General features: G+C 43.7%; 1 protein-coding gene across 1 annotated transcript in view; it reads left to right on the top strand.

Moving 5' to 3' along the window:
• The window catches only part of EMC8 (ER membrane protein complex subunit 8), a 26724-nt gene extending 1724 nt beyond the window's left edge, over positions 1-25000 (top strand). Inside the window, exons 2-5 of the mRNA XM_080645780.1 lie at positions 7416-7492; positions 18759-18828; positions 19504-19598; positions 20131-25000. Coding sequence (XP_080501906.1) covers positions 7416-7492; positions 18759-18828; positions 19504-19598; positions 20131-20290 — 402 coding nt within the window. The 3' untranslated portion in view covers positions 20291-25000. The remainder of the gene's footprint in view (positions 1-7415; positions 7493-18758; positions 18829-19503; positions 19599-20130) is intronic.

Genomic DNA, 25000 nt, shown 5'->3' with positions numbered 1-25000 from the left:
GATGGTATTTATAAAAGCAACCATTGTAGCTTCTGAAGAAATGTACTGTTAATACCAAAACATCACTGGGGTATACATGTGTATATTTTAATACATGTCTTTTTAACCAGCTGTCTTAATTATTCTGTTATCAAGGGAATTGCAGGCTGCTTGGATGTGTAGTGTATTCACTTGCAGAGAATTAGATTTACCAGTTGCATTAATGCAGGATTACTTATTGCTCCAACAGTACCAGGCCTGTGATGGAGGGATTCAGCTGTATATCAAACACAGTACCTGCTTAGCAGTTGAACTTGGGCCAAGCAGACAAGTACAATGCTGAAGAATAAGTGTCATATGTGGGGTTAAGAAGAAAGTGGTGAGGGGTCCAAGAGAAAAGTCAGCTAACCAAGGCTTACAGTGTTAGGAAAGGCAGGCTGCCCAAAGAAAGAGACATGCAAGTAGCGGCCCAGTGGGCCAGCCATAGTAACCCAGGGAGTAGAGGGAGAACATTCAAGGCAGAGGAACCAGCATGTGCAAAAGGGGCCAAGGGTAAAGAGGTGAACAGTGGACAGATACCATTGTAGAGGACCTTGCAGGTCACACAAAAGAGTTTGGGCACCATCATGAGGACAGGGAATCCACTGGAGGTGAGTTGCATGGTCAGCCTTTTAGAGTGATGGTTCTAGCCTACAGCAAAGAGAATGTTGGGGCCCTAGCTGGTTTGGCTCAGTGGATAGAGCATCTGCCTGTGGACTGAGGGTCCCAGGTTCTATTCCAGCAAGGGCACATGACCAGGTTGTGGGCTCGATCCCCAGTAGGGGGCGTGCAGGAGGCACCTGATCAATGATTCTCTCTCATCATTGATGTTTCTATCTCTCCCTCTTCCTTCCTCTCTGAAATCAATAAAAATATATTTAAAAAAGAGAGGGACAGAGAATGTTGGAGACAGGAGAACATACAAGACTAGAGGCAGAGAGGTGGCCTACACTGAGTGCAGTGTGAATGCAGAGAAGGATCAGGGGGAGCCAGGAGGAAAAGTCCACAGGACTTGGTGACTAATCAAATGTGGACATAGGGAAAAGAAAGCAAGGGGGAATCCTCAGTTTCTGAGTTATGCATTGAGAGGACCGTGTTGCCTTTCATTGAGGGAACGTGAAGACAACCTGGTGTTGAAGTTGAATGCGTCTGGAGCTCAGAAGATGCAAGGGCTGGAGACATAGATTGGGGACCAGTAGCTTCTCAATGACTTTTGAAGCTGTACGAGCAGGTCATGTTGGCCAGGACTGTGTGTAGAATGAGGAGAGCTCTGAACAGAAGCCTGAGGAACTATAGCTTTTTTAAAAATATATATATATATTTTATTGATTTTTTACAGAGAGGAAAGGAGAGGGATAGAGAGTTAGAAACATTGATGAGAGAGAAACATCGATCAGCTGCCTCCTGCACACCCCCTACTGGGGATGTGCCCGCAACCAAGGTACATGCCCTTGACCAGAATCAAACCTGGGACCCTTCAGTCCACAGGCCGACGCTCTATCCACTGAGCCAAACCGGTTAGGGCGAAACTATAGCTTTTTCAGGGTGGATGGAAGAACAGGAATCACAGGGTGACTGAGTAGCCAGAGGGGTAGGAGGAAAAGGAGTATTGCTTTAAATCCTTATACAATCCTGTCAGAAATACATAGATAAGGACAGACTTGAACTTCACTGGGAATTAGTATTAAAAAATATTAGAGTTAAAGAGTTAGGTTCCTACTAGAGGCCCAGCGCACGAAATTCGTGCGCAGGTATGGTCCCTAGGCCTGGCCTGCAATCAGGGCCATTTCCCCAACTGTCCGCAGCCAGCCCCACCCCCGCTTTCCCATTTGCCATTGGGTGATCGGTGCCTGACGGCCTGGGCAAGGAACCAAGAGGTGGTCAGTGCACCTCATAGTGACTGGTCCAATGGTCATTCTGCCGTTAGGGTCAATTTGCATATTACCCTTTTATTATATAGGATGACAAGATGTGAGTACAACACTTGAGAGAATGAAATATGTATACTAACAATAAACAACTGCATTTGAGTCACCGTTGATGAATTTTCCCCATGGAGCAGGGCTGCTTCCCAAACCACTTACCTGGTCGGGAAGATGCCCAGAGGAGATCTTGACTCTTAAGATGGGCCCACTGTTAAGAGAGAAAGAAATCCTGTTCTAACCTTTCTCACCCTGTGTCATTACACTCTGCACTCCAGACTCTCAGCACTTCCGCCTTCAATGTTTGAGTCTCCCATCCTGCAAACTTAAGTCCAAAGTAGATTCTCTGAAATAACTTCTTTTCAACAGTAAAAACAAACACCCGAAGTTCTGTACTTACCAAGCAGTGTTGGTTTATGCTGACTTTTCTTACTTACATTGACAAAAACTTTGAATCGTAGCCTCAGTATTTGACAAACATGAAAAAGATGCCCATCAAGTACAAATTAAATAAATTTCAGAGTAAAGTTATAAAGGAAAATTTTGCCTTCTGAGGCCATCCAAAAATTTTGTATTACACTTAAGGTATTTAAATTTATATCATTCAGCTTTTGACTTAGCAACTTTGTAACCTGAAAGCAATGAAAGATCTCAGTGCAAGGAGCCATAGTTTATTAGTGTATCGGCTGATACACTGATGTAATTTTTTTTTAATATATTTTATTGATTATTTACAGAGAGGAAGGGAGAGGGATAGAGAGTTAGAAACATCGATGAGAGAGAAACATCGATCAGCTGCCTCCTGCACACCCCCTACTGGGGACGTGCCCGCAACCAAGGTACATGCCCCTGACCGGAATCGAACCTGGGACCCTTCAGTCCACAGGCCGATGCTCTATCCACTGAGCCAAACCAGTTTCGGCACACTGATGTAATTTTAATAAAGCACCTAAATCCACGAAACTGTATAAATGAGGCCTTGTTCTCGGGGTTGTTTTTTTTTTCTATTTAGGGAATTTCATATTGTAATTATTTTTTATAAGTGGGAAAGGCTGACTTGATATATAGCCCATCATAGGGCAACATCAGATTCTTTAGAAAGGCTTTTCATTATAATTTTCCATTTCAAAAAAATCCTTGCATTTCTGGGTGCTTTTTATTCTTATGCCTGTTATCTTATTTATCTTTATAACCCTTTGACATAGGTAGTGACAGAATTTTGTCTAAGAGCAAAAACCCATAAAATGTTAGTAGGAAAATTAGCATAGACCTTCTATTTCTCTAAGCCCTTTTTGTCCTTTTCCCTCTTTGATTTCCTAGTACAGTGGAGCAGCCTTTGACTACATTCTGCTCAGATAACTTTCTTATTTGCCAATTGGCCTGAATTCTTTCTGTTGCTCCATGTGTGCCTTCTCTGGACTCATTTGCAGGAGTTGCTGTCCTCTGGCCCTTCCCTAAGCCCCCTATTTCCTTCTGCCCCTTATTCCAGAACATTCATATGCTAGCTTGGGAGAGGGAGATGTTTACTCTGGGTCTTCCTTTCAGTTCTTCCCCCTGACTTCTCCCTCTGTCCCATCCCATTTACCTCCAGACCTCTTCTTTTATGGAGCCAGCTACTTTCTATTCCATAGAAAACTCAACATCCCACTTAAGAAAGAGCTTTTCTTCTCAAGGAAATGAACAACCCCTCTAAATTTAGCCTCCAAGGCCTGCTTGTTGCCACAACCAACCTCAACTTGTAAGTGGCAAGCCCTACTCAGAGTGGCTCTTTATCAGTGCCCTGTCTTGCCTACATTATGTCTGTTTTATAGTCATGAGAGGTGGGTGACAGTGCCTTGAAAATTGTAACATGCCTCACGTATGCAAATATTAGCAAGTTTGCTGAGCGAAGCTACTTTGTGCTGTGTCTAATTGGGAATGAGTGGGTTGAACCCAGTGCCTTTAGTAGTTCTAGTGTCTGGACTGGAATGAGCCAAAAATTGGATTGAATAGAGAGGGTATAAGGCTTATGCCAAGGCTAAAGTGTCCTTCTTTCCCTCTGAAAAATAAAAGAAACTGCATGAATAAATACAGAATTGGGACTCTTGTATTCAGAGTTAGTTTTACTAAGTTGACATCAGGTTTCAGGGTGTTATATGAACTTTGATTTTCATTTTGATTATTCACAAAATGCATGACAGAAGTAGGGAATTATAGCAGCAAGGCAAGGAAAAAGGAAACAAGTTCACTGAGATCAGAGGTCAAACCGCTTCTCAGCTCTTTTACCTTACCCTGCCCCACTTGGGAGGAAGCAAGTTGCCCCTACTGAGCAAGTTACCGCTTTAATCCACTAGGATTTTTATTAATGAGCCATTATGTTGGGCTTACTGCAAGATTCTGGAGGCCCTGCCTGCCCCATCCCCACCCCAACCCCTGCCCACACTGTTCATCTTCCACACACTGACTTTCACTTCACTCTCACCTAATATCTGGTACCATTTTCAAGACTATCAAAGAAAACTCTTCCCTTCTTATTAAAACCTGTTACCAGGATAGAGTGGCTCAAGTGGTTGAGCATCATCCTGGCCACCGAAAGGTTACCGGTTTGATTCCTGGTCAGGGCACATATCTGGGTTGCAGGTTCAGTCTCCAATCGGGGCACTTAAGGCAATCAGTTAATATTTCTCTCTCTCTCTCTCTCTCTCTCTCTCTCTCTCTCTCTTCTTCCCCTCTCTCTCTTCCCCTCCCCCTCCTTTCCTCTCCCTAAGCATGTCCACAGGTGAGGATTTAAAAAAAGGGAAAAAAACTTGTTTACCCTGCCTCTGTGGTCTCTGGTGGCTGACGGAAGGCCTTAGTCCTGCATTTCTCACTTTCGTGTTCTCCATTCCTCAATTGCTGGCCAGTTGTGTCTATATCTGGACAGCTGCATACAGTTAACTTGGTTATTCTTGTTTAAATCATTTAAAAGTTTCTAAAACCAAGCAGAGCTTTGTGACCAGGTTCACTTTTAGGGTAGCCTATTCAGAGAGTCCTAGAAGTTCAAGGTCATGACATTATTTTTATGCTGGAATTTGGCTAGGCCCTTGAGGTTCTTTATACAGGAATTTGCCCTAGTCAGCTAAAGTGTAAGTCAAGGTGTGCAGTGTGTTTGCTGAGGAGTCCTGTACCCTTGCCTTTAACCCAGGAAAGGGAGCTAATAGCAGCTTAGACTGCTCACTAAAAACTGCTGCTGGGGATGGTCAGGACATCACCAGTAGCAAATAATTATCTTATCCTTATGTTAAAAGTAGCTGGTGTGACTCAGTGGATTGAGCATCATCCCATGCACCAAGAGGTCACTGGTTCGATTCCTGGTCAGGGCACATGCCTGGGTTGCCAGCTTGATCCCCCAGTAGGGGCCATGTAGGACGCAGCCAATCAATGTTTCTCTCCCATCAATGTATCTATCTCTCTTTTCTTCTCTCTTCCTCTCTCTAAAATCACTTTTAAAATATATATTTTTTTAAAGTAGCTGTGATCAGCCCAAACATATCCCCCCAAAATGTCCACATCCTAATCCCTAGGACCCATGAAGATGTTACTCGGCAGAAGATTACGGGTTTTGAGATGGGGAGATTATCCTGGATGGATCTAGTGTAAGGGTTCTTAAAAGAGGGAAGCAAAAATTCACTCAAAGATGTGATGACAGAAGCAGCCACTAGCTAAGGAATGTGGATGACCTTGAGATGCTAGAAAAGGGTAGCATCCTCCTGTAGAGCAATTGTAGACTTCTGACCTATAAAATAATAAGTCTGTGTTGTGTTAATCCTCTAAGCTTGTGTAACTTGTTACAAGGGCAATAGGAAACTAAGACAGTAGCCAAACTTGGGACACATCACTAGTTCTATAAGGACAAACCCATACCAGAGGGCAGGGAGAGGGACAACAAAGTGGGCAGAGATAAAGGTCACTTTGAGTGAGGACACACTCAAGAGAGTGGTCTTTGATTAGAAACAAAGGCTGGGAAGGCTACATTAAAGGGGTGACTAATCTAATGGGTCTGAGTGCAGGGAAGGGGGTCAGGTGCCACATTTTAAAGCTAGACTATACCCTTTGATGCTACATAGAGGTGTGTGTGTGTGTGTGTGTGTGTGTGTGTGTGTGTGTGTGTGTGTTTTAATGAAAGGCATTGCTGCTTATAGTTTCTAGAAGCCATTCCTTTAAGGGGTAAAAGGACAAAATACTGTATAGGTAATTTTGGAGTCATTTCCAGCAAAGTTACAGTGAAAGAGCCATTATAAATATTTTGGAGAGACAGCCCTAATCTTTTGGATGGATGGCCAAAATATCTAATTGGTTTAATAAGCCTTGGTTTTGACCCAATATGGTAATTCATGAGCTCTTAGGAGGCCAGAATTATTCTAATCCTCCTGTTAGCCAGGGAACCTTGAACTGTAACCGTCTTGTAATGTCTGCTTTTAGTCATAAAGGAGACTGAGGTCCAAACCAGAATTCAAGAAAAAGAGACATAGGACTATATTAAACAAAAAAAAATGAAAAAGAAAAACATTTTAACCAGTTAATTTGCTGTGAAAAAAGCAAGGATCAATTTTTATTCTTCTTCTGCAGACTGAGAATAGAATTTATTGCAGTATATTATTAAAATTCCATTATGGCAAAACAGGATGACCTTTTGTTTTTAATAATAGCATTAGACCTGCAGGAAGCTAAATCTGATGAGAGAAGAGTGGCATTAAAAATGGACAAAATAACTTTCAAAGTCAGCCACCATGTTCCCATTTAAAAGCATGTCACATGGAATTGAGTGTGTGTTTGCACCCACACGGGGGCATTCCTGCCTGCATCTGCCCACCTGTGTGTGTGTACCTATTTACCCCACATTCCAGTATGAAGGGTTTTTCATGGTATGTTGCTAGGAATACTGAAGTATAGTACAAAAAAGCTTGGTTTCAAAAGAGACTTAGATGCCCTCCCAGGTTACGCAAACTTAGAACTTCTGAGCTTTAGATTGCTTATCTGTGAACGATTGATTTAAATGATCTCAAGTATTTTTCATGCCCCAGAATGCCTCAATTCTTTATATTGTAAGAGAAGGTGGGTAAAGATAGTCTCCTTTACCCCACCTCCCCACAGCGTCGCTCCTGTTTAATATGTCTCAACATTGGGGCCTTCTGAAGGGACTTGGTGGGAAGGTCATTCCTTATGTCTAGCCCCACCCCTTCTGGTCTTTAATGGGAAGACATACTACCTCAATGAGAGTGAGGGGCCCATGCTCTTCTGTGCTCTCTCTGGCCTGTGGAAAGCAGGTTGGAATGACCTTTTTTTCTGTGAACACCCATTTCATTTATTGTAGCCCTTCTTCTAGGGAGAAGGATACAGGTTTATATGGTGTCTTGTCTCAGCATTTGGAAGGGAGAGGTCTCCTGTGTTTGTTAAGACTTGATACTTAAGGGAAAATTATTTATCTTTTCTTCCCAATTTTTGTTCCTCTTTCAGATTGATTCATGGTGCAAAGATAATAGCTATGTGATTGCTGGTTATTATCAAGCTAATGAACGAGTAAAGGATGCCAGGTATGTTCATGCAAAAATTCTCTGTAGTCTGAATGATCATGTGACAGACAAAGACATCTCCGGTGTGCTTTTTGATCTTCTTCTATAGGCTCGAGATGCGAAATCTGTGAGAACAAAACCCCTCCCTGCCCTCAGTGCTTGTTTATAGTATTTGAGGGAAACTGTGGGGTGGATAATTCTAAACAACAGAAAGTCTAAACATTTATATTAACTTCGGGTTTCTGTTTTGTATCTTCTTTATTTTGCTTGAAGAAAATTCATGCAATGAAAGCAACAGTCATGGACCTCAATCGCGGTCCCCACTCAGCTCTGCCTTGCTTCCCATTCCCAAACTAGGAATGATGTAGGACAGAGCATTAGGAAAGAATACCACTCTCTTTTGGGATAAATAAAACAACTTTTAGATTTGGTGCTCTAAGGGTCTGATACTATGATGAAAATATGGTGTGTGCTGCTTCCTTCGTATTGGCTCCTAGGAGCAAAACAGAGAACTCTGCTTTATTTTTGCCTCGGTATTAGTCCCAACAGAGAAAGAGATGACACACTAAAATTAGGACAATTTGAGGAGGATTTAATAAGCAGATTATTTCCAAAGGTGTGGGAGGTATGTAAGAGACCTCACAAGAGAATAGTGCAGTAACCGAAAGCTGGTGACAAAAGCCAATACCATTCCTGGGCCTCATAGGACAGAGAGGAAAGTTGAGCAAAGAAGTCCTCTTTGGGGAGGGATCAAATTTCCAGTTATAAAAACAGTTACAGGGATGTAAAGTACAGCACAGGGAATGTAAGTCGACACTATTAGAATAAGTACTAGAGGCCTGGCACACAAATTGTGCATGGGTGGGGTCCCTCCCTCGGCCTGGTGATCAGGGCCAGCTGGCCAGGGGGAGGGACTGTGGGAGGTTGGCCAGCTGTGGGAGCACACTGACCACCAGGGGGCAGCTCCTGCGTTGAGCATCTGCCCCCTGGTGGTCAGTACACATCATAGGGACTGGTCATTCGGTCGCTTAGGCTTTTAAATATATAGATGTGTGGTGTCAGCTGAGTACTTGACTTATGGGTTGATCACTTCATAAGTTATATAAATGCCCAATCACAAAGTTGTACACCTGAATCTAATATAATATTATATGTCAACTAGAGGCCCAGTGCACAGATTTGTGCACTGGTGGGGTCCCTCAGCCTGGCCTGCACCCTCTCGCAATCCAAGACCCCTCAGAGCATTTCGGAGAGCCAGTTTCAGCCCGATCCAGACAGGAGGGAGCCCAATCCATGCAGGCCCAATCCAGACAGGAGGGAGCCCAATCCCCGCAGGCCCAATCCAGACAGGAGGGAACCCAGTCCTGTGCATTGAGCGTCTGTCCACTGGTGGTCAGTGCACGTCATAGTGACCCGTCAACTGGTCATTTGGTCGTTCGGTCGCTTAGGCTTTTATATATAGAGATGGTAATAGAAAAAAAATTTTAAGAAAAAAGAAGTCTGCCCAGTCGGTGTTGCCCAGTGGTTAGAGCGTCAGCCTGCACGCCAAAAGATCTCAGGTTCATTCCCTTAACAAGGGCACGTACCTGGGTTGCAGGTTCCACCCCCAAATCAATATGTCTCACATCAATGTCTCTCTCTCTCTCTCTCTCTCTCTCTCTCTCTCTCTCTCTCTCTCTTCCTCTCCCTCTCCCTCCCTCCCTCCCTCCCTCCTTCTCTCTTTCTCTCCCCCTCCCTCTCTGTGCCCCCCAAACACACACACACACTCTTTCTCTCCCCCTCCCTCTCTGTGCCCCCCAAACACACACACACACACACACACACACACACACTTACTCGCTTCCTTCCACCGCTCTCTAAAAATCAATGGAAAAAAATATCCTTACTGAAGATTAATAAACAACAAAAAAAGAGGTCACCGATTCAATTCCCAGTCAGGGCACATGCCCGGGTCGTGGGCTTGATCCTCCGTAGGGGGTTGCAGGAGGCAGCTGATCATTGTTTTTCTCTCACATCCATGTTTCTAATATATCCTTCTTCCTTCCGCTATCTCTAAAATTAATAAATCACTTTAAAAAAAAAAAAAGGAGGATAAAAGAAGTCATCCTCAAGAAGAGCAATGCCCTTTGTTTGAAGGACATGGCCAGCAGCCAGCCTGAGGTGTCCTCACCAGAAGAAGCCCAAAGGAGTCATGCCCTGACACACACATACCGCCTCCCTGAGTTCCTCCAGCCAGGAGCCTGGCCACATGGGAAGCCAGGAGCACAGTATATAATGGGAGGCACTGACACACTGTCCTCACAGTGACTGACTCCAGTGTCCAGGCAGTTAGGAGATGCAGTGAAGGACCTTAGACCTAAACTCCTGGAATTATGTCCACTTGACCAGGATAGGCGAGAGGTTGGACTCAATAGCATTTTTGGAAATAATATAACAAACTGGTGACCAAATATTGCCATCACTGATGAGATACAAATGCACTTCAGAGACTTAAACCCTCTTATCCTTGGAGGACTGAGTCCAGTAGGGATTCTGAGGGAGTCAGAGTAACAAGGGAAACTCTAGGCTCAAAACAACTATTGAAGCCTCCCCTGGGATGACAGCACATAGGCACTCTCTGAGCCCAAGAGCACCACTCACTTCTCCTCAGTTGCATCTCTTACTAACTTCCTTCCTTCTAGAACCTCTTCTCCATTTTATTCTATCCACCTTCCATGTATTGATGACTCAGTGCATTCCCATCTCTGATCTAAAGCCTATTCATGGGAACATGTCAGGCTTGGTCTTTGACTTGGCACGGAGTGCCTGCCCTGAGCAGCCAAGCTCTGTGATGAGCAAAGCTAAAGACTCTTTGCCCTTGCCTGCCGGTTGCTGGGTTGAATATGAAAGATATTGCTGACACAGGACTAACACAAAACAATAGGCCGATTGCCATGAGGGTGGTGCAGAGGGCTGTAATAGCCGGAGCAGGGAGAAGTTGCATCTGTTGGTATGACCAGAGGAGCCCACAGGAAAGGGAGTCATTTGAACTGGGCACTCAAGAGTGGACAGCATCTTGTCAGGTAGGGACCATGCGGGGACAGCATTCCAAGAGGGGACAACATGATGAAGACATCACCTGGAAAAGGGGCAGGGACATGGGGTGCACACACACAGGAAATGGTAGCAAGGGAGTCTGGAAAAGTAGGGTGAGGCCATACTCAGCTTTAAGATATTTTGAACTTTATTGTATAAGCAGTAGAGAGCTGTCCTTGGAAGGAGGGTTTTCCTGAACCAAGCAGTTCTTTCCCACAGCTATTCTGTTTTTCATATATAATATATTTTTATCGATTTCAGGGAGGGAGGGAGAGAGAGAAGCACCAGTGATGAGAGAGAACCATTAATTGGCTGCCTCGTGCACGCCCCCCACTGGAGATGGAGCCCGCAACCTGGGCATGTGCCCTTGACCGGAATCGAACCTGGGACCCTTCAATCCACAGGCAGGTGCTCTATCCACAGAGCCAAACCGGCTAGGGCAACCCACAGCTATTTTTTAAGAAAGGAGAGGAGACTGTCAAGAGGTAAGGGCACTTGGCTTGTCAGGTGATTTTAGATGCCTCCCCTTCCTTTATTCCCCACGCCTACCCCCTAATCCATGCCTTATGTGATCGTCCCTAGTGTACCTGCACAGGGTCTCTCATCCACATGCCTCCTTTGGCTCTTGGCCTCTCCATCTTCCTGCCTCTATTCAGAACTCAGACCTTATTTTTTAGCCCAGCCCAGTAATATCTTACTCAGGCACCATTTTCATGCTGTTTTGTTCCTGGTTCCTTCACCTGCTCTGTGCTCAGGAGGTTTTGCATTCCCCCATTGATGTTGATGTTTAAGTACCTACCAACCAGCCATTTCTCAGATCCATAGAGAAAATTAAACATTAGCGGGGGAGGGAGTGCAGAAGTGTGCCCAGTAACTCTTTCGTTCTTTCTGGTGAGTCTGCTCTGCTTCAGGATTTCATCCATCCCTCCCACATGCTGGTATTGTGTTAGGAGTTAACCTGGAGTCCCTAACTCTGTACCCAACCTGGGGCTTTACTGGCATTGTCCTATGTCATCCTCCCAAGGATGCTCAGGTGAAGAAACTCCAGCCAGAGACAGTCCCTGCACAAAGGCCACATGCTTGGAAGCTTAGGAGCTGAAATATACCAACTTCCTTCTTAAGCACTATTTGCATCTACCTGAAAATCTTTCCTTCTCTCTTCAGCCAGACCTAGCTAAAAATGTGCTCTTCTTTTAGAAATGTCAGCTGATTAACTGTCTCAGAATAAGCTTTGGAGCCAGGGGACTTGGGTTCAAATTCTAAGTGACTTACTGATTCACCTCCTTGACCTTGGTGGTTCTATCTGTAAATGGAGCTAAAAGCCAGTACCTCAGTGAGTGCTTGTAACAAGCAGCATTTTAGTTTGGTGCTTGGTTCAAAGTCGGGAGCTGGCACTATTATTAGCCCTATGATTACTTTTATCAAAAAAGGATTATTCAATGTTTTATTATTAAAAAAAGGAAATGTAAGGTGTTTGTAACTGTTTAGTCATTTCCTAAACTTGAGGTCTTTGCATTGTCTCATTATATCATGTCATAATTACTGGTGTTTTGTTTAAAAATCAGCATTTCATGTGTAAATTTCAGTACCGGGCACTGTGCCCTGGCCTAAGGTAGATACTCAGTAAAAAGCTTTTAGATACAAAATGTAAAAATGTAAGATTTCAGTTAGGAGTAAATGCCTAGCTCTGTGCTAGTTGGAAAGGGGCTTAGCAAAGTGGTCCCAGTCTCCAGGGTTCCTGCAGTGTGATGTGGCAGCTGATTCTTCACAGGAACAGGAGTTGATATGATCTGGTTAAAACTTCCTTCAAAGGAATAAATTTTAATTTTGAGTTCATGGGCATCTAAAATAGTAGTTCTTATTTTTAATGACTATTTCTTGACTCTGGTTCCCAAGAAAAATCACCAACTACCACGATAATCATAAATGTTAGGGTAATAGTTTTGTAAGTTTCTTCATGGCACATGCTCACAAGTCCCTAGAGGATCATGCACTTAGCAAATGCCAGCTTCTTTTCCCTTTGCACATGAGGTGTGAGCCAGGACCGGTAACGATGCAGAGCAGTCAGGGCATCTCTTTTCCACCTTTGGTGGATGGATAAGCAGCCCTGTTCCTGCTCCTACCATTTCCCATCTGAGCTGTGGGAACTTGGCACTTGTGTACAGTGAAGCACTGCCTTTACTTTGGGAGCTTTCTGTGCTGCTCTGAGAGACAAGAATCTCTAGGCTCCTTTCTCATGTTGTTTTTTGATTTTTTTTTTGTGGGTTTTTTTTTTTTTCATTTTTTTAACGTAATAATGCAGACTTATAATCAGCATATCACTATAAATTCCCAGTTTTGAAAGTGAAAATAGAATAGGATATTATAAAACACAATTCTGGCCGAAACCGGTTTGGCTCAATGGATAGAGCGTCGGCCTGCGGACTGAAAGGTCCCAGGTTCGATTCCGGTCAAGGGCATGTACCTTGGCTGCGGGCACATCCTCAGTGGGAGGTGTGCAGGAGGCAGCTGATCGATGTTTCTCTCTCATCGATGTTTCTAGCTCTCTATCCCTCTCCCTTCCTTTCTGTGAAATATCAATAAAATATATTTAAAAAAAAAAAAACACAATTCTGCTTTTTTCAGTTTAATCACAAGGAAATGATTGTAATTTATAGTGTGTTTTGTTTTTTTTTTTTTAATCCTCACCAGAGGATATTTTTTCCATAGATTTGTAGAGAGTTGAAGGGAGGAAGGGGGAGAGGAAGAGGGTGAGAGACAGAGAGAGAAAAAAAACATCAATGTGAGAGAGACACGTCCATTGGTTGTCTCCCACACACACCCCGACCAAGGCTGGGGATCAAACCTACAACCCAGATACCTGTCCTTAACCAGGAATCGAACCCAAGACCCTTCGGATGTGGGTGTTCCTCCAACCACTGAGCAACAACGGCCAGGGCATATAGTGTGTTTTTTTAAATAAATTAAAAATAATCGATGTATTTTTATGGTCATTAAAATTCAGGATATCCCAAAAATATATATACACTTTTAAATTATTAATTCCATTGGGTTAAATCATAAAAGAAAGGGACATCAATTGAGCTATCAGCTGTTAAGTGTGTATACAATTTTGGGCAACACCCTGTATATAGCTCAGTATCTGCTTCAAAAAGCTGAGATTCTTATTGTGTGGAGAAAATAAGATGCAAAAAAAGACAACTGCACACCAAGGATTATGTGTTAAAGCCTTTAGAAGTAAACAGTGTTTAGAGAAGGGACAAATAGATCTCATATGGGGCAACTTGGCAAGACCTCCAGCAAGGGTGACATTTTCTAGGCATTAAAGATGGGAAAGAATTCAACAAGCAAAGATTGGTTGAGAGGTTCATTCCAAACAGACCAGTGTGGGTGAGGGAGGTGATACATAGACAGTTTTACTGACTATGTAAATAAATAAGTCATTTACTGAAATTAAAGACACACAGAGCTTTGTTCCTTGGGTAAGAACGGTAGCTAGGTCCACGGTGAGAAAGGCCTGGACTTGCCAGGCTGAAAAAGGTAGGCTTTTGTCTTACAAGCAGAGGTGGGGAGCGAAGAAGTTTCATTTTAGGAAAATTGATCTAAAGAGAGTTTTCAGAATGTATCAGATAAGAAGAGCCTAGAAATATAGAACAGTTAGGAAGCAATTTTAAAAACCCATGGCTAGCCCTGGCCGGTTTGGCTCGGTGGATAGAGCGTCGGCCTACGGACTGAAGGGTCCCGGGTTTGATTCCAGTCAAGGGCACGTGCCTGGGATTCGGGCTCGATCCCCAGTAGGGGGCATGCAGGAGGCAGCCGGTCAATAATTCTTTCTCATTGATGTTTCTATCTCTCCCTCTCCCTCTCCGAAATCAATAAAAATATTTTTTTAAAAAACACATAGCTAGATACCCTAAACAAAATGGATGATGGAGAATGAAGGGGACAGAGGCAAGGAAAAAATCTATAGTGCCTGTTGAGTGAGTGAAGAAAAGTGGGAAAGGTAACTTCAATCAAAGAAAATAGAAAAAGTCCAGCCCAGCTAGGAGGCTTTGGAAGGGTGGCAACTGTTTGGTAGGTTTCAAGGGTACTGGCCCACAGAGGTAAGGGAGTAGAACCAGATTGCACAGTTGTATGAGAAAATGGAGCAAGAGGGACAAGATTATCAACTTACTAAAGAAGCTTAAGAAATGTGGAATCATTGATCGGCTGCCTCCCGCACCCCACACTGGGGATAGAGCCTGCAACCCAGGCATGTGCCCTGATGGGAATCGAATCGTGGCCTCCTGGCTCATAGGTCAATGTTCAACCACTGAGCCACCGGGCTGGGCTGGGCTGGGCTGGGCCCCCGCTCTTCAGCCCGAGCACCTGGCACTGCTGCTGGGGCTCCATCACGCTGCTGGGCATTGGCCGCAACCTGCTGGCACTCGCCCTCTACTGCAAGTGCGGCAGCTCCACTCGCTCACCCACCTCCTCCTGGCCAACATCAGCCTGGGTGACCTGCTGCAGTCCCTCTTTGGGGTCCACTTCTCCTTCATGTCCTGCCTGTGGAGTGGCTAGGTCTGGTGCAGCATGGGCTGCGCATGGGACAGGTTCAGCAGAAACCATTTCTGATGACTATGTGGTGATTTATTCAAAGACATCTTGTTCCTACTGTAACATGGCAAAGAAGCTTTTTCACAACATGAAGGTGAACTACAAAACAGTGGAATTGACATGCTTGAATAGGGAAGCCAGTTTCAGGACACGCTTGACAAGATGATTGGCGAGAGCACCGTGCCAAGAATATTTGTCAATGGGACTTTTATTGGAGGTGCCACCGATACCCACAGGCTTCACCAAGAAGGGAAATTGCTTCCACTGGTTCATCAGTGTTATTTTAAAAAAAAAAAGCAGCAAGCATTTTGGCAATAGTGTTTGAGGATGTCTCAATATGTGAACAGTCTTCTTGAAAACGTAAAAATAATGAATAAATTGCTGTGGAAACCTCATCTTCCTGCTTGCCATTTTTTGAGCAAAAGAGATGGTGTTTAAAACTGGAGGATGGGAGTTGTGTCCAACGAAAAGGAAAGGATGTGTTTTATTGGGAATTTATACATGAATTTTACAAATTTGGTGTTCTTTATTATGTAAACTGTTCAGAAGGAGTTAACTCCTTACCTTTACAGGGTTTAGTGATGAGGGTTGATGTGTAATTTCTCTTTAAAATGTAAGTGCCGGCTGGGGGTAGGGGCCGCAGGCAGTTGGCCAGCCCCGCCCCCTGGTCAAACTCCAGGTCAAGGGGACAATTTGCATATTAGCCTTTTATTATATAGGAGGATTGGTAGGATGGAATGAAACTTATTCCAGAAAAACAAAATCACTTATTTAAGGACTTAGTGGTTCCAAAGAACAGAACTGTACCTATGGGCAGTATGAAAAAAGAGAAAGCAGGCCCAAAATGGAGTTGTATGTGCTAAGCCCATATCACCAACCGAGACCTAAGACCTAAACTAACTGCACCTTCTGCCTCTCCCAGGAATGCAAAGGTAGCCAGTCTGGAATCTCCTCGTCAGCACATAGGGAGGTCTACCCTAGAGACCCCTGCTCCCCTAACTTTCCGCTGTAAGCTTTTATTCTCACCCATTCTACCCACAAAAGCCTTTCATTTTGTGCAGTTCTTCAACAGAAATGAGGAGGAAAATGTCAGCCTCTTGTGAAACAATTCAGAAATGTGCTTGAGTTACTATTAGTGCCTAAGAAGCATTTTCCTAGATGATCCCACCGTCATAGGAATCGATGACCAGATGCTGGGAAAGAGAAGCTACCCAGAGAGAGGAAAATGGATTTTAAGAGAAGTGGGGTGCTTCTGCCTTGGGGTCAACGTGGACCAAGGGACCTTGGGACAGTCCTGTAGGAGACAGCTGGCGGCAATTTGGGCTCCCTACATGGATTTATTAAATTGCCATTGGGGGACCCTGCTGAAGCAAGAATTGGGACTGTTTCATTCTCACATGATAGGTTCTAACACTGGAATGCAACTGAAGGGAACCAAATTTTTGCCACAGTGAAGCTGCTTTTGGGGTATTGATTTTAAGCAGCTTATTAAGAAACAAAAGACTCTGCCGAAACCGGTTTGGCTCAGTGGATAGAGCGTCGGCCTGCGGACTGAAGGGTCCCGGGTTCGATTCCAGTCAGGGGCACGTACCTTGGTTGCAGGCACATCCCCAGTAGGAGGTGTGCAGGAGGCAGCTGATCGATGTTTCTCTCTCATCGATGTTTCTAACTCACTCTCCTTCTCCCTTCCTCTCTGTAAAAAATCAATAAAATATATTTAAAAAAAGAAACAAAAGACTCAGAACTTTTGAACTCTTCCCCCCTTTCCTGCTCAAGAGATTCAGAAAGACCTGCTTCAGGAAGATCTTAGGATGTCACCTTCGCCTAATCTGAATTAAGTGTTGAAGTAGAACAGGGCTTCAGGTGGGTGCCTGTTAGCCACATACCCCAGGTCCCACTGTTTCTGAGTCGCCTAGCGGGGATTTTCCTGCCACGTGTGTGCAGCTCTTCCTCAACTCGTGGAAACCCCCCATCCTCACTTCTGAAATCTAATACGCCATTCTTTGTCCAAATGTCTGACATACACAACGAATGGTGCCTGTTTGAGGGGAGTTTTCATGCCTATGTGAATTCCCCATGCGCAGGTATTAAACTTTGATGTTCTCCTGGGGGGCGGGGGGGGAATGTGGTTGAGACCTGGGTGGTGTGCTCAGTGGTTAGGGTGTTGGCCTATGCACTGAAGGGTTGCAGGTTCCATTCCTGATCAAGGGTATGTACCTGGGTTGCAGGTTTGATCCTCAGGCATCACATCCATGTTTCTCTCTCCCTTTCTCTAAAAATCCTTCCCTCTCCCGCTTCCACTCTCTAAAAATCAATGGGGAAAAAAATATCCTCTGGTGAGAATTAAAAAAATTTAAAAATAGAAATGTGGTTGAAAGGGAGGAGAGAGTTTAGACCAGCCGTGGGCAAACTACGGCCCGCGCGTTCGGCTGTTCTATTCGGCCCGCGGATCCGAAAGAGCGGAGGGTTCTCTTGCTCTCCCCTCCGCTCCTTTACTTTGAATTTATATTAGTTCACACAAACACTCCATCCATGCTTTTGTTCCGGCCCTCCGGTCCAGTTTAAGAACCCATTGTGGCCCTCGAGTCAAAAAGTTTGCCCACCCCTGGTTTAGACAGTGGCTAGAGGAACCAGTTAAATATTTTTTATCCTAAATAGGAAAAGACTTACTCAGATTTGACAGCAGAGCTGTCAGAGTTAACAGAGAACATATATGTAAATTTTTTAAATATGTTTTTATTGATTTTAGAGAGAGGGGAAGGGAGAGGGATAGAGAGAGAGAAACATCCATGAGAGAAACATCGATCAGCTGCCTCCTACACGCCCCCTACTAGAGATGGTGTCCACAACAGACGGGGAATTGAACCGGTGACCTCTTGGCTTATGGGATGATGCTCAACCACTTAGCCACCCTGGCTGGGCAACAGAGAGAATATAAATAAGGCCCAGAGGAGGAGGTCAGAACGGATAGGCCCATGGGTGGGAAGAGGCCTCTTCCTAAAATGGAATAGAAAAATAACTTTGTGTATGGGGGTAGCCAAGGATGATGTGAGAGCCACTCTGTAATTCGTTTTATTGACTTAAGGTAGAAAGTTGTCATTTATCAAGGTTGGGATGGGACAGGGCCATAGCCAGCAATTCAAAGGTGATGAGCATGGTGAAGATTTGGAATGGTTTGGGAATTTTAGAGATTTTCTTTAAAAGAAAAGGCAAGCAATTCAATTGTCAGCAGGTAAGAGGTGGACAGAGTCACTTTTGGAGCTTGCAGATGGAAAAGGTGGGCCCAGGAAGCTTCCAGCCTGGAGCTTGACACTAGCCTGGAGCGTTCAGCAGCAATTCATCTAAGTGCCTTGGGTAGTGCTCTCCACTGGGTTCCAGGGAGCCTTTCTGTTTAGAAGATGCCTTCTCAGGATCCCCTTCACAAGGGCTTCCTGGTGGGATAGGACAGAACCTGCTTTGCTCTGGGCTCCCATTGCCCTTACAGCATTCCCTGTGCTTGGCACAAGTCATTGCAGCTGGACCACTGGTCTTTTATCATTGCTTGTTAACTATGCTGTAGGTAGACAGTGTTGAATGGCATTAACCAGTGGTAAACTCACTGGTTCTTCTTCTGCAGTCCAAACCAGGTTGCGGAGAAGGTGGCCTCCAGAATTGCCGAGGGCTTCAGCGATACAGCTCTCATCATGGTAAGTCACTTCATTGCCTGTTGTGTTTTCTATTTACAGGATGGCTACTGAGCATTTCCTTGCTAACCTAGAGCTTTGTTGGATAAGCAGTCTTTTCTTTCTGCAGATACTTCAGACCGTTGCCACCTTTTTTGCAGTCACAGCAAACAAGTCTCCCGAAGAGGAGACTCATTTCTCAAAGTGGGACCCCCATGCTGGAAGTATCAGCACCAGCTGGGAACTTGTTAGAAATGCAGATTCTTGGGGCCCAGCAGTCTGTGTTTTAATATGCTTCCAGTTGATTCTGATGCACCCTCAAGTGTGAGAACCATTCAATTAGAATAGCCAGCATAGCCTATAGGGAAAGAAGGAAGGAAGGAGTCAGATAGATAGGTAGCTAACAGAGCCTTTTTAAATAATCTCAATTTAGATAATTCTAACAGGGAGGGAAGAATAAATGTTTAAAAGCTCTACTTTTGTGAGAAAACAATAAAATGGTATTTATCCTGAATAGCACACAGTTTACCTTAGGCCACACTGTGGTACGATTCCACACATCCCACTTGCAGTGTTTGCACACTGTAAGGCAGGGTTTCTGCTTGTGGGCCACGAGGAGGTGCTAAGGACTTCCAGAAAGGTGCTGGTCCTTGACTTTTTGTTAGCTCTATTCACAACTGTCCTTTTTCTTGTGTGCAGGTAGACAACACTAAGTTTACGATGGACTGCGTGGTACCTACGATCCATGTGTACGAACACCATGAAAACAAATGGCGGTGCAGAGACCCACACTAGTGAGTGCTGTCCTCAGGGTGACCTATATGCAGAGTATGCTGTGGCCTGTTCCAGCTACCCAGATCCACCGAAAAGTGGGTCCCAACCTCCTGTGTTTTTTTAGTTAGCTTGTTCTCCAGAGGAGTGCCCAGCCCTCATACGGAAATCGTGTGTGTTCCTTGGCTCCTGGGGGACTGAGGCCAATAGGGCTTCAGAGCAGTAGAGAGAATCTGAGTGTTACTCAGGGTCTTCCCACCCCAAACCTCAGGGCACCTCTCCATAAACCAAACCATCTTTCCAGGCATGTGGTTTGGTTTACTGGTAATCACTCAGAAAGCATCAGTCATCCACCACCAGCTTTGTCAGCATATCATTTGGAGGGTGTCTCATTTTAACCACGTTTTATATTGTTGATATGTACAGTTACATGTTTCCTAGTACTCATTATTGTCTTCTTTATACCACTCTGTGTATGGCTGGTTTTTTGTTTACTCTATTGAAAAGCCAGATTTTTTTTTTCATTAGATTGATTTCTCCTCTTTCACCTCGTAGTGATTACTGTGAAGACTGGCCAGAGGCCCAGAGGATCTCAGCGTCACTCCTGGATAGCCGGTCCTATGAAACGCTCGTCGATTTTGACAACCACCTGGACGACATTCGGAATGACTGGACAAATCCAGAGATCAATAAAGCTGTTCTGCACCTGTGTTAGGGAGGGATTTCAGTGACTAGTCTCTAGGCATTTCCACTAGGCTGAAGAAAAAAAGCTATTTTTAAATGTAAATAAAATATCTCATTGCCTGTGTGGAAAGCTGACAGTTTTCAGAAGTGGCGTGTGCCTTGAAAGAGGGCAGAATGTCTCATCAGTCGTCTTTTTAATGTAGAATCTCTAGAAGAGGTACGGACTGTCCAATCTGACCATCCCTGTGGAGTTCTTCCCAGTTATACATTGCCATAATCCTCCCAATCAAAGCTGTTTCTGCTTGTCCAAGATTGTTCCTATTAAACAGTTTTAACCTTTTATAATCTGGAGAGGATGCTTTTTAAGACTTACGGACTACCTTTAAAAAAAAAAAAAAAGCCCATATCTTATACCTGTATGGGAGTGTTTTGAGTTTTCGTCCAGTTTGAGTCAATGTCATCCAGTCCTGGGACTGGGCAGGTGCCCAGCCGGTGCCTGAGAACCTGTGTGTTGGTGTTCCATGTCGGGAGGACAGCACTGCCCCACATGATATGGAGCTAATGTAGCTGCAACTCTACACAGTGGGAATAAAGCCACTGTTGCCTGAGAAACCTTCATCACTAAGGGTAAAAACAAACATGTTGGTAATGGGAGCGCAGTGTAATGCTTCTCAATCAACCAGAAAGCTTGTAACCTGCAGAATCAAAAAAGGAAAATGGAACAGTACTAAGATTATTTTTAAAGGGCAAGAACCAGTCCTAACTCTAACTTGCATGATTTTCTAAATAATTCTAATTTATGTCTTAAAAATAATTATTTCTTTTGTATTCAAAGTAACAGGAGCAAAACAAAACTTAGACTCCCCAAGTTTTACAGAGCCTGTCTGTAATGTGTATACATAGAAGTTTATTGTGGTTAAACTTCCAATCATAGGAAGTTGATGGGGAAATTTGACGGTACTGTTGCATTTTTTTATATGAACTGCTAGAGGCCCAGTGCACAGATTTGTGCACCAGTGGGGTCCCTCAGCCTGGCCTGTGCCCTCTCGCAATCCGGGACCCCTCAGGGAATGTTGTACTGCTGGTTTTGACCCGATCCCCGCCCATCCAGGCCTGGCCTGTGGGAATCAGGCCAAAACTGGCAGTCCAACATCCCCTGAGGGATGTAGTAGGGTGCAAAGTGGCAGGCGGCCGGGGAGGAGCCTGAGCCTGGGCCAAGCACCCTGCCACTCCCGCTGCGCCTGCCGCCGCCACTGCCCCCGCCCCCCATCAGTCAGCTGAGTGGCGCTCCCACTGTGGGAGTGCACTGACCACCAGGGGACAGCTCCACTGAGCGTCTGCCTCCTGGTGGTCAGTGCTCATCATAGCAACTAGTCATTCGGTCGCTTAGGTTTTTATATATATAGATTGCTCAGAGTTCAGAGAATTCTATCTTTCCTACTGTCTTTGACTACATGAAGGAAATTTGTAACAATTGGCATGATCTATTGAAAGGGTTTGGAACACAGCATTCATTATTTTCTCTTGACAAACAGGAAAAATTTTTCAGACATTGCTTATAGTAGATGTGCTTTGATCCACCAAATTCCCTCTTTCCCTTCCTTCAAACACCTCTTACCCTTAACTTTTGAAGCTGACATTATTTTGTGTGGGGAACACAAATGAAAGGGTGATGGATCAGTGCACTTTATCTTTCTCACTGTCCTCACCTTAGAGCCCAGCACCATGGGCAGTCTTGTTCCAAATGGGTTTGTGTTTTTTTCAAAAAGGGAAAAGAGTCACTTCCATCATTTACCACAGAAAAGGCTGTCTTTTCCTGGGATTCAAATGTGTGTGCTATCTGCAGTTCAAGGTCAGAGCTACTTGGAATCAAGGGTGGCTAAGACTAGTTTGGGAGGCATTTTAAAGATAGTCTTAAACCATGGTTGTTTTCCCTCATTTTTACCTCTATGTGGAATTCTTGCACTTGAGTCTCCCACCAGCTTCCTAGAAGCATGTGTCATCCTCTAGTTTGGATTTTAACCTGGAACCAGATCCTTTCTATGGCTGAGTCAGATGTAGATTTTCGGAAGAAAGCATATAAATATTTGGAAGGAAAGAACCTATTTGTGAAAAAGCAAAACCGTTTCCAAGATTCAATACCTGTTTCTATATCTGAATATGACGTATTCATACTGTGCCTTTGTATAGAAAAGATTTAAAGGAGCAACACAAAGTATATTTGTACATTGGAGACATCTTTGTCCATCAAATATTCTTAAATCTGTCGGGCTTAGAGAGGAGAGAGGGTATGTGTGTGGAGATATCCCTTAGAGCCATCCATATGCTTAAAATTCTGGTGAAAAATTGTATCTCTTGTATAATATCCATTAAGAGGTGAGTAGGACAAATTAATTATTAATTTATATAAAATTATCATTTTCCATTTCTAATCATGGTTGCATTTAAGAACAGGATACTATACATGGAAAAGTAAGCAGTAACTTCATAAATAACAAAAAGCAATGTGCTTGCTAAGAAAGAATTGGTTTTGCTAGTTCTAATGAAATTAGGTTACTTAGAAATCTTGAGTAATTTGAATTATCAGGTTAATTTCCCTGGGATCTGGTATTTTTAAGTCTCATCAGTATAAAAAGTTCTGTATAATTAGGTTTGATTTAATAGCTTATATTTCTGATTGATGTAACTTGGAAAATCTAGTGTTCCTACATATAGTAATTTTCACCTTTCCTTACCTACCTTTTTTGTTTTGCCTTCAAAAGAAAAATCTGCTTCTAAAACTGCCCTTTTTTAGTATTATATCTGTCTTAACACAGTAGCTACTTTATGACATCATGGTAAGTGGAAAATAGCCATGGGCATTAATCTCCATACCCTGTGGACATTTTTAGCAATTTTAGTGAAGAGAACTGAATTTAAAAATAGACTTCCGCTCACTAATTGACATTTGTTAAAGCTTTCCATCAACTCACTGTCTCTTAAGCATTGGGTTTTTTTTTTTTCTTTTCAGTTCAGTAGAAAGCCTGGCATAAATGTTAGTTTGTGTTCTCCCTGCCAGCTCCCTGGTAAGTGATATGTTAATTTAACTTCATTTCCATACACCTCAGAATCCAGAGGATAAATATGTTTGTTCTCATAATGTTGACTGTCACCCCTTAAAATGCTGAAGATATTCTTGAATGGGATGCAAAATCTGATCAAGTTTAGTATTTCCTTAAAAATAAATGGTCATTCTAAGGAGCCTTGTCTTCCTTCAAGGTTAATTCTTGGGGTGGACATTTCCTTACAGTGATCTGGAGGTTTTTCTTTAGAATGTGAGACCTAGTCCAGAACTGCAAGAATTGTGTTCTCTAGTCTTTGCTTTTAGAATATCGCAAGTGCCAGCCAAGCATCCACTGGAATTTGACTGGAGGAAACCTTTGGCTTGAACTTGTGTTGTCTTGTAGAGCAGAATAGCATCCTATATTTAGTGCTGTCTGAAACATTCCAGATACCATCAGTAAATCTGTAAATAATCGAATTTCAGAATACTGTTGAAGTTCTACAGGCAAGGCTTCATGGGGTGTCTCCCCCAAGGTAGGAGACTCACTGAGTTTGTCATGGGCCCTTGATACTCCCCAAGCACTGAGGATTAAGTGAAAACCTAAGATGGGCCGGATTTAGTGCCCTCCAGGTTCCCTACTTCATTACTAAAGAAGAGTCGATAATTTCTCTGGATGTTCTCAAAAAAGAATCTTCCTGTTGCCCCCATTAGTGCTTCATTTCTTGCTTGATAATTCCAGATGCTGCAATGGTGTCTAGTAGCAGCTAAGAGGAGGAGGTGTGGTAGTGATTAGTTGGAGTGCCAGGTGTGAAGCCCAGCTTTGCCATATTCTAGTTTTGTGGTTGTGGGAATTACCTCCCGTTTCTTGTCTGAAAAATGACAGTGATAACACCTACCTGCAGTGATGTCATAAAGGCCACAGGGTCTTCACTTAATAGAATGTATTGGGCCTGCACTGACAAAAGTTCTTAACTGCCGATGTTTTAACAATTCTAGAACATACTACTGGCCAGACTGACAAGTGCTAGTAAACATTCAGTGAACGTCTATTGAATGAATAATGAGTAAATGAAAACAGCAGCTTACATTTCTTGCTTTTGTTTGTATTGCCTTCCCAATCTGTGATGTTGAGGAATGAGTGTAAGAAATAAAGAGGAATCACTATAGTCAAGCTGCCAAATTACTAAAATCAAGTAGCTGAGGCAGAGGAACCATCTCTTGCTTTAACTAGCCTGTTATTTAAACTTTTGATCCTCAGATAAATAGGTCCTATAGATAACCCTGATTTCCCCTGAGGAACTTAGGAAAGAATGATCCAGAACACAAGTCATCTAGAGGATCACCATCTTGGACCAATTCGGGGGCTTGCGGGACCGGCCCTGCTGGTGTGGCTCAGTGGTTGATCATGAACCAAGAGGTCACAGTTCGATTCCCGGTCAGGGCACATGCCCAAGTTGTGAGCTTGATCCCCAGTTAGGAGGCAGCTGATCAATGATTCTTTCTCATCATTGATGTTTCTCTCTCCCTCCCTCTCTAAAATCAATAAAAATATATTTTTTTAAAAAGAACGTGGGACTGATTCTTCTTAAGAGCATACTTTTTACTATAAGAACTCTCAGGTTTTCTTCAGAACACGCTGGATATTACCTACTTGTGTTTATGATTTACAAACCCTAAGAACCTTGAATAAAACCATTT

This window comes from Plecotus auritus (genome assembly GCF_963455305.1).
Source record: "Plecotus auritus genome assembly, chromosome: 10".
NCBI lineage: Eukaryota > Metazoa > Chordata > Mammalia > Chiroptera > Vespertilionidae > Plecotus > Plecotus auritus.
The sequence above is the reverse complement of the archived record's forward strand: the minus strand, read 5'-3'. Positions and strand labels throughout refer to the sequence as shown.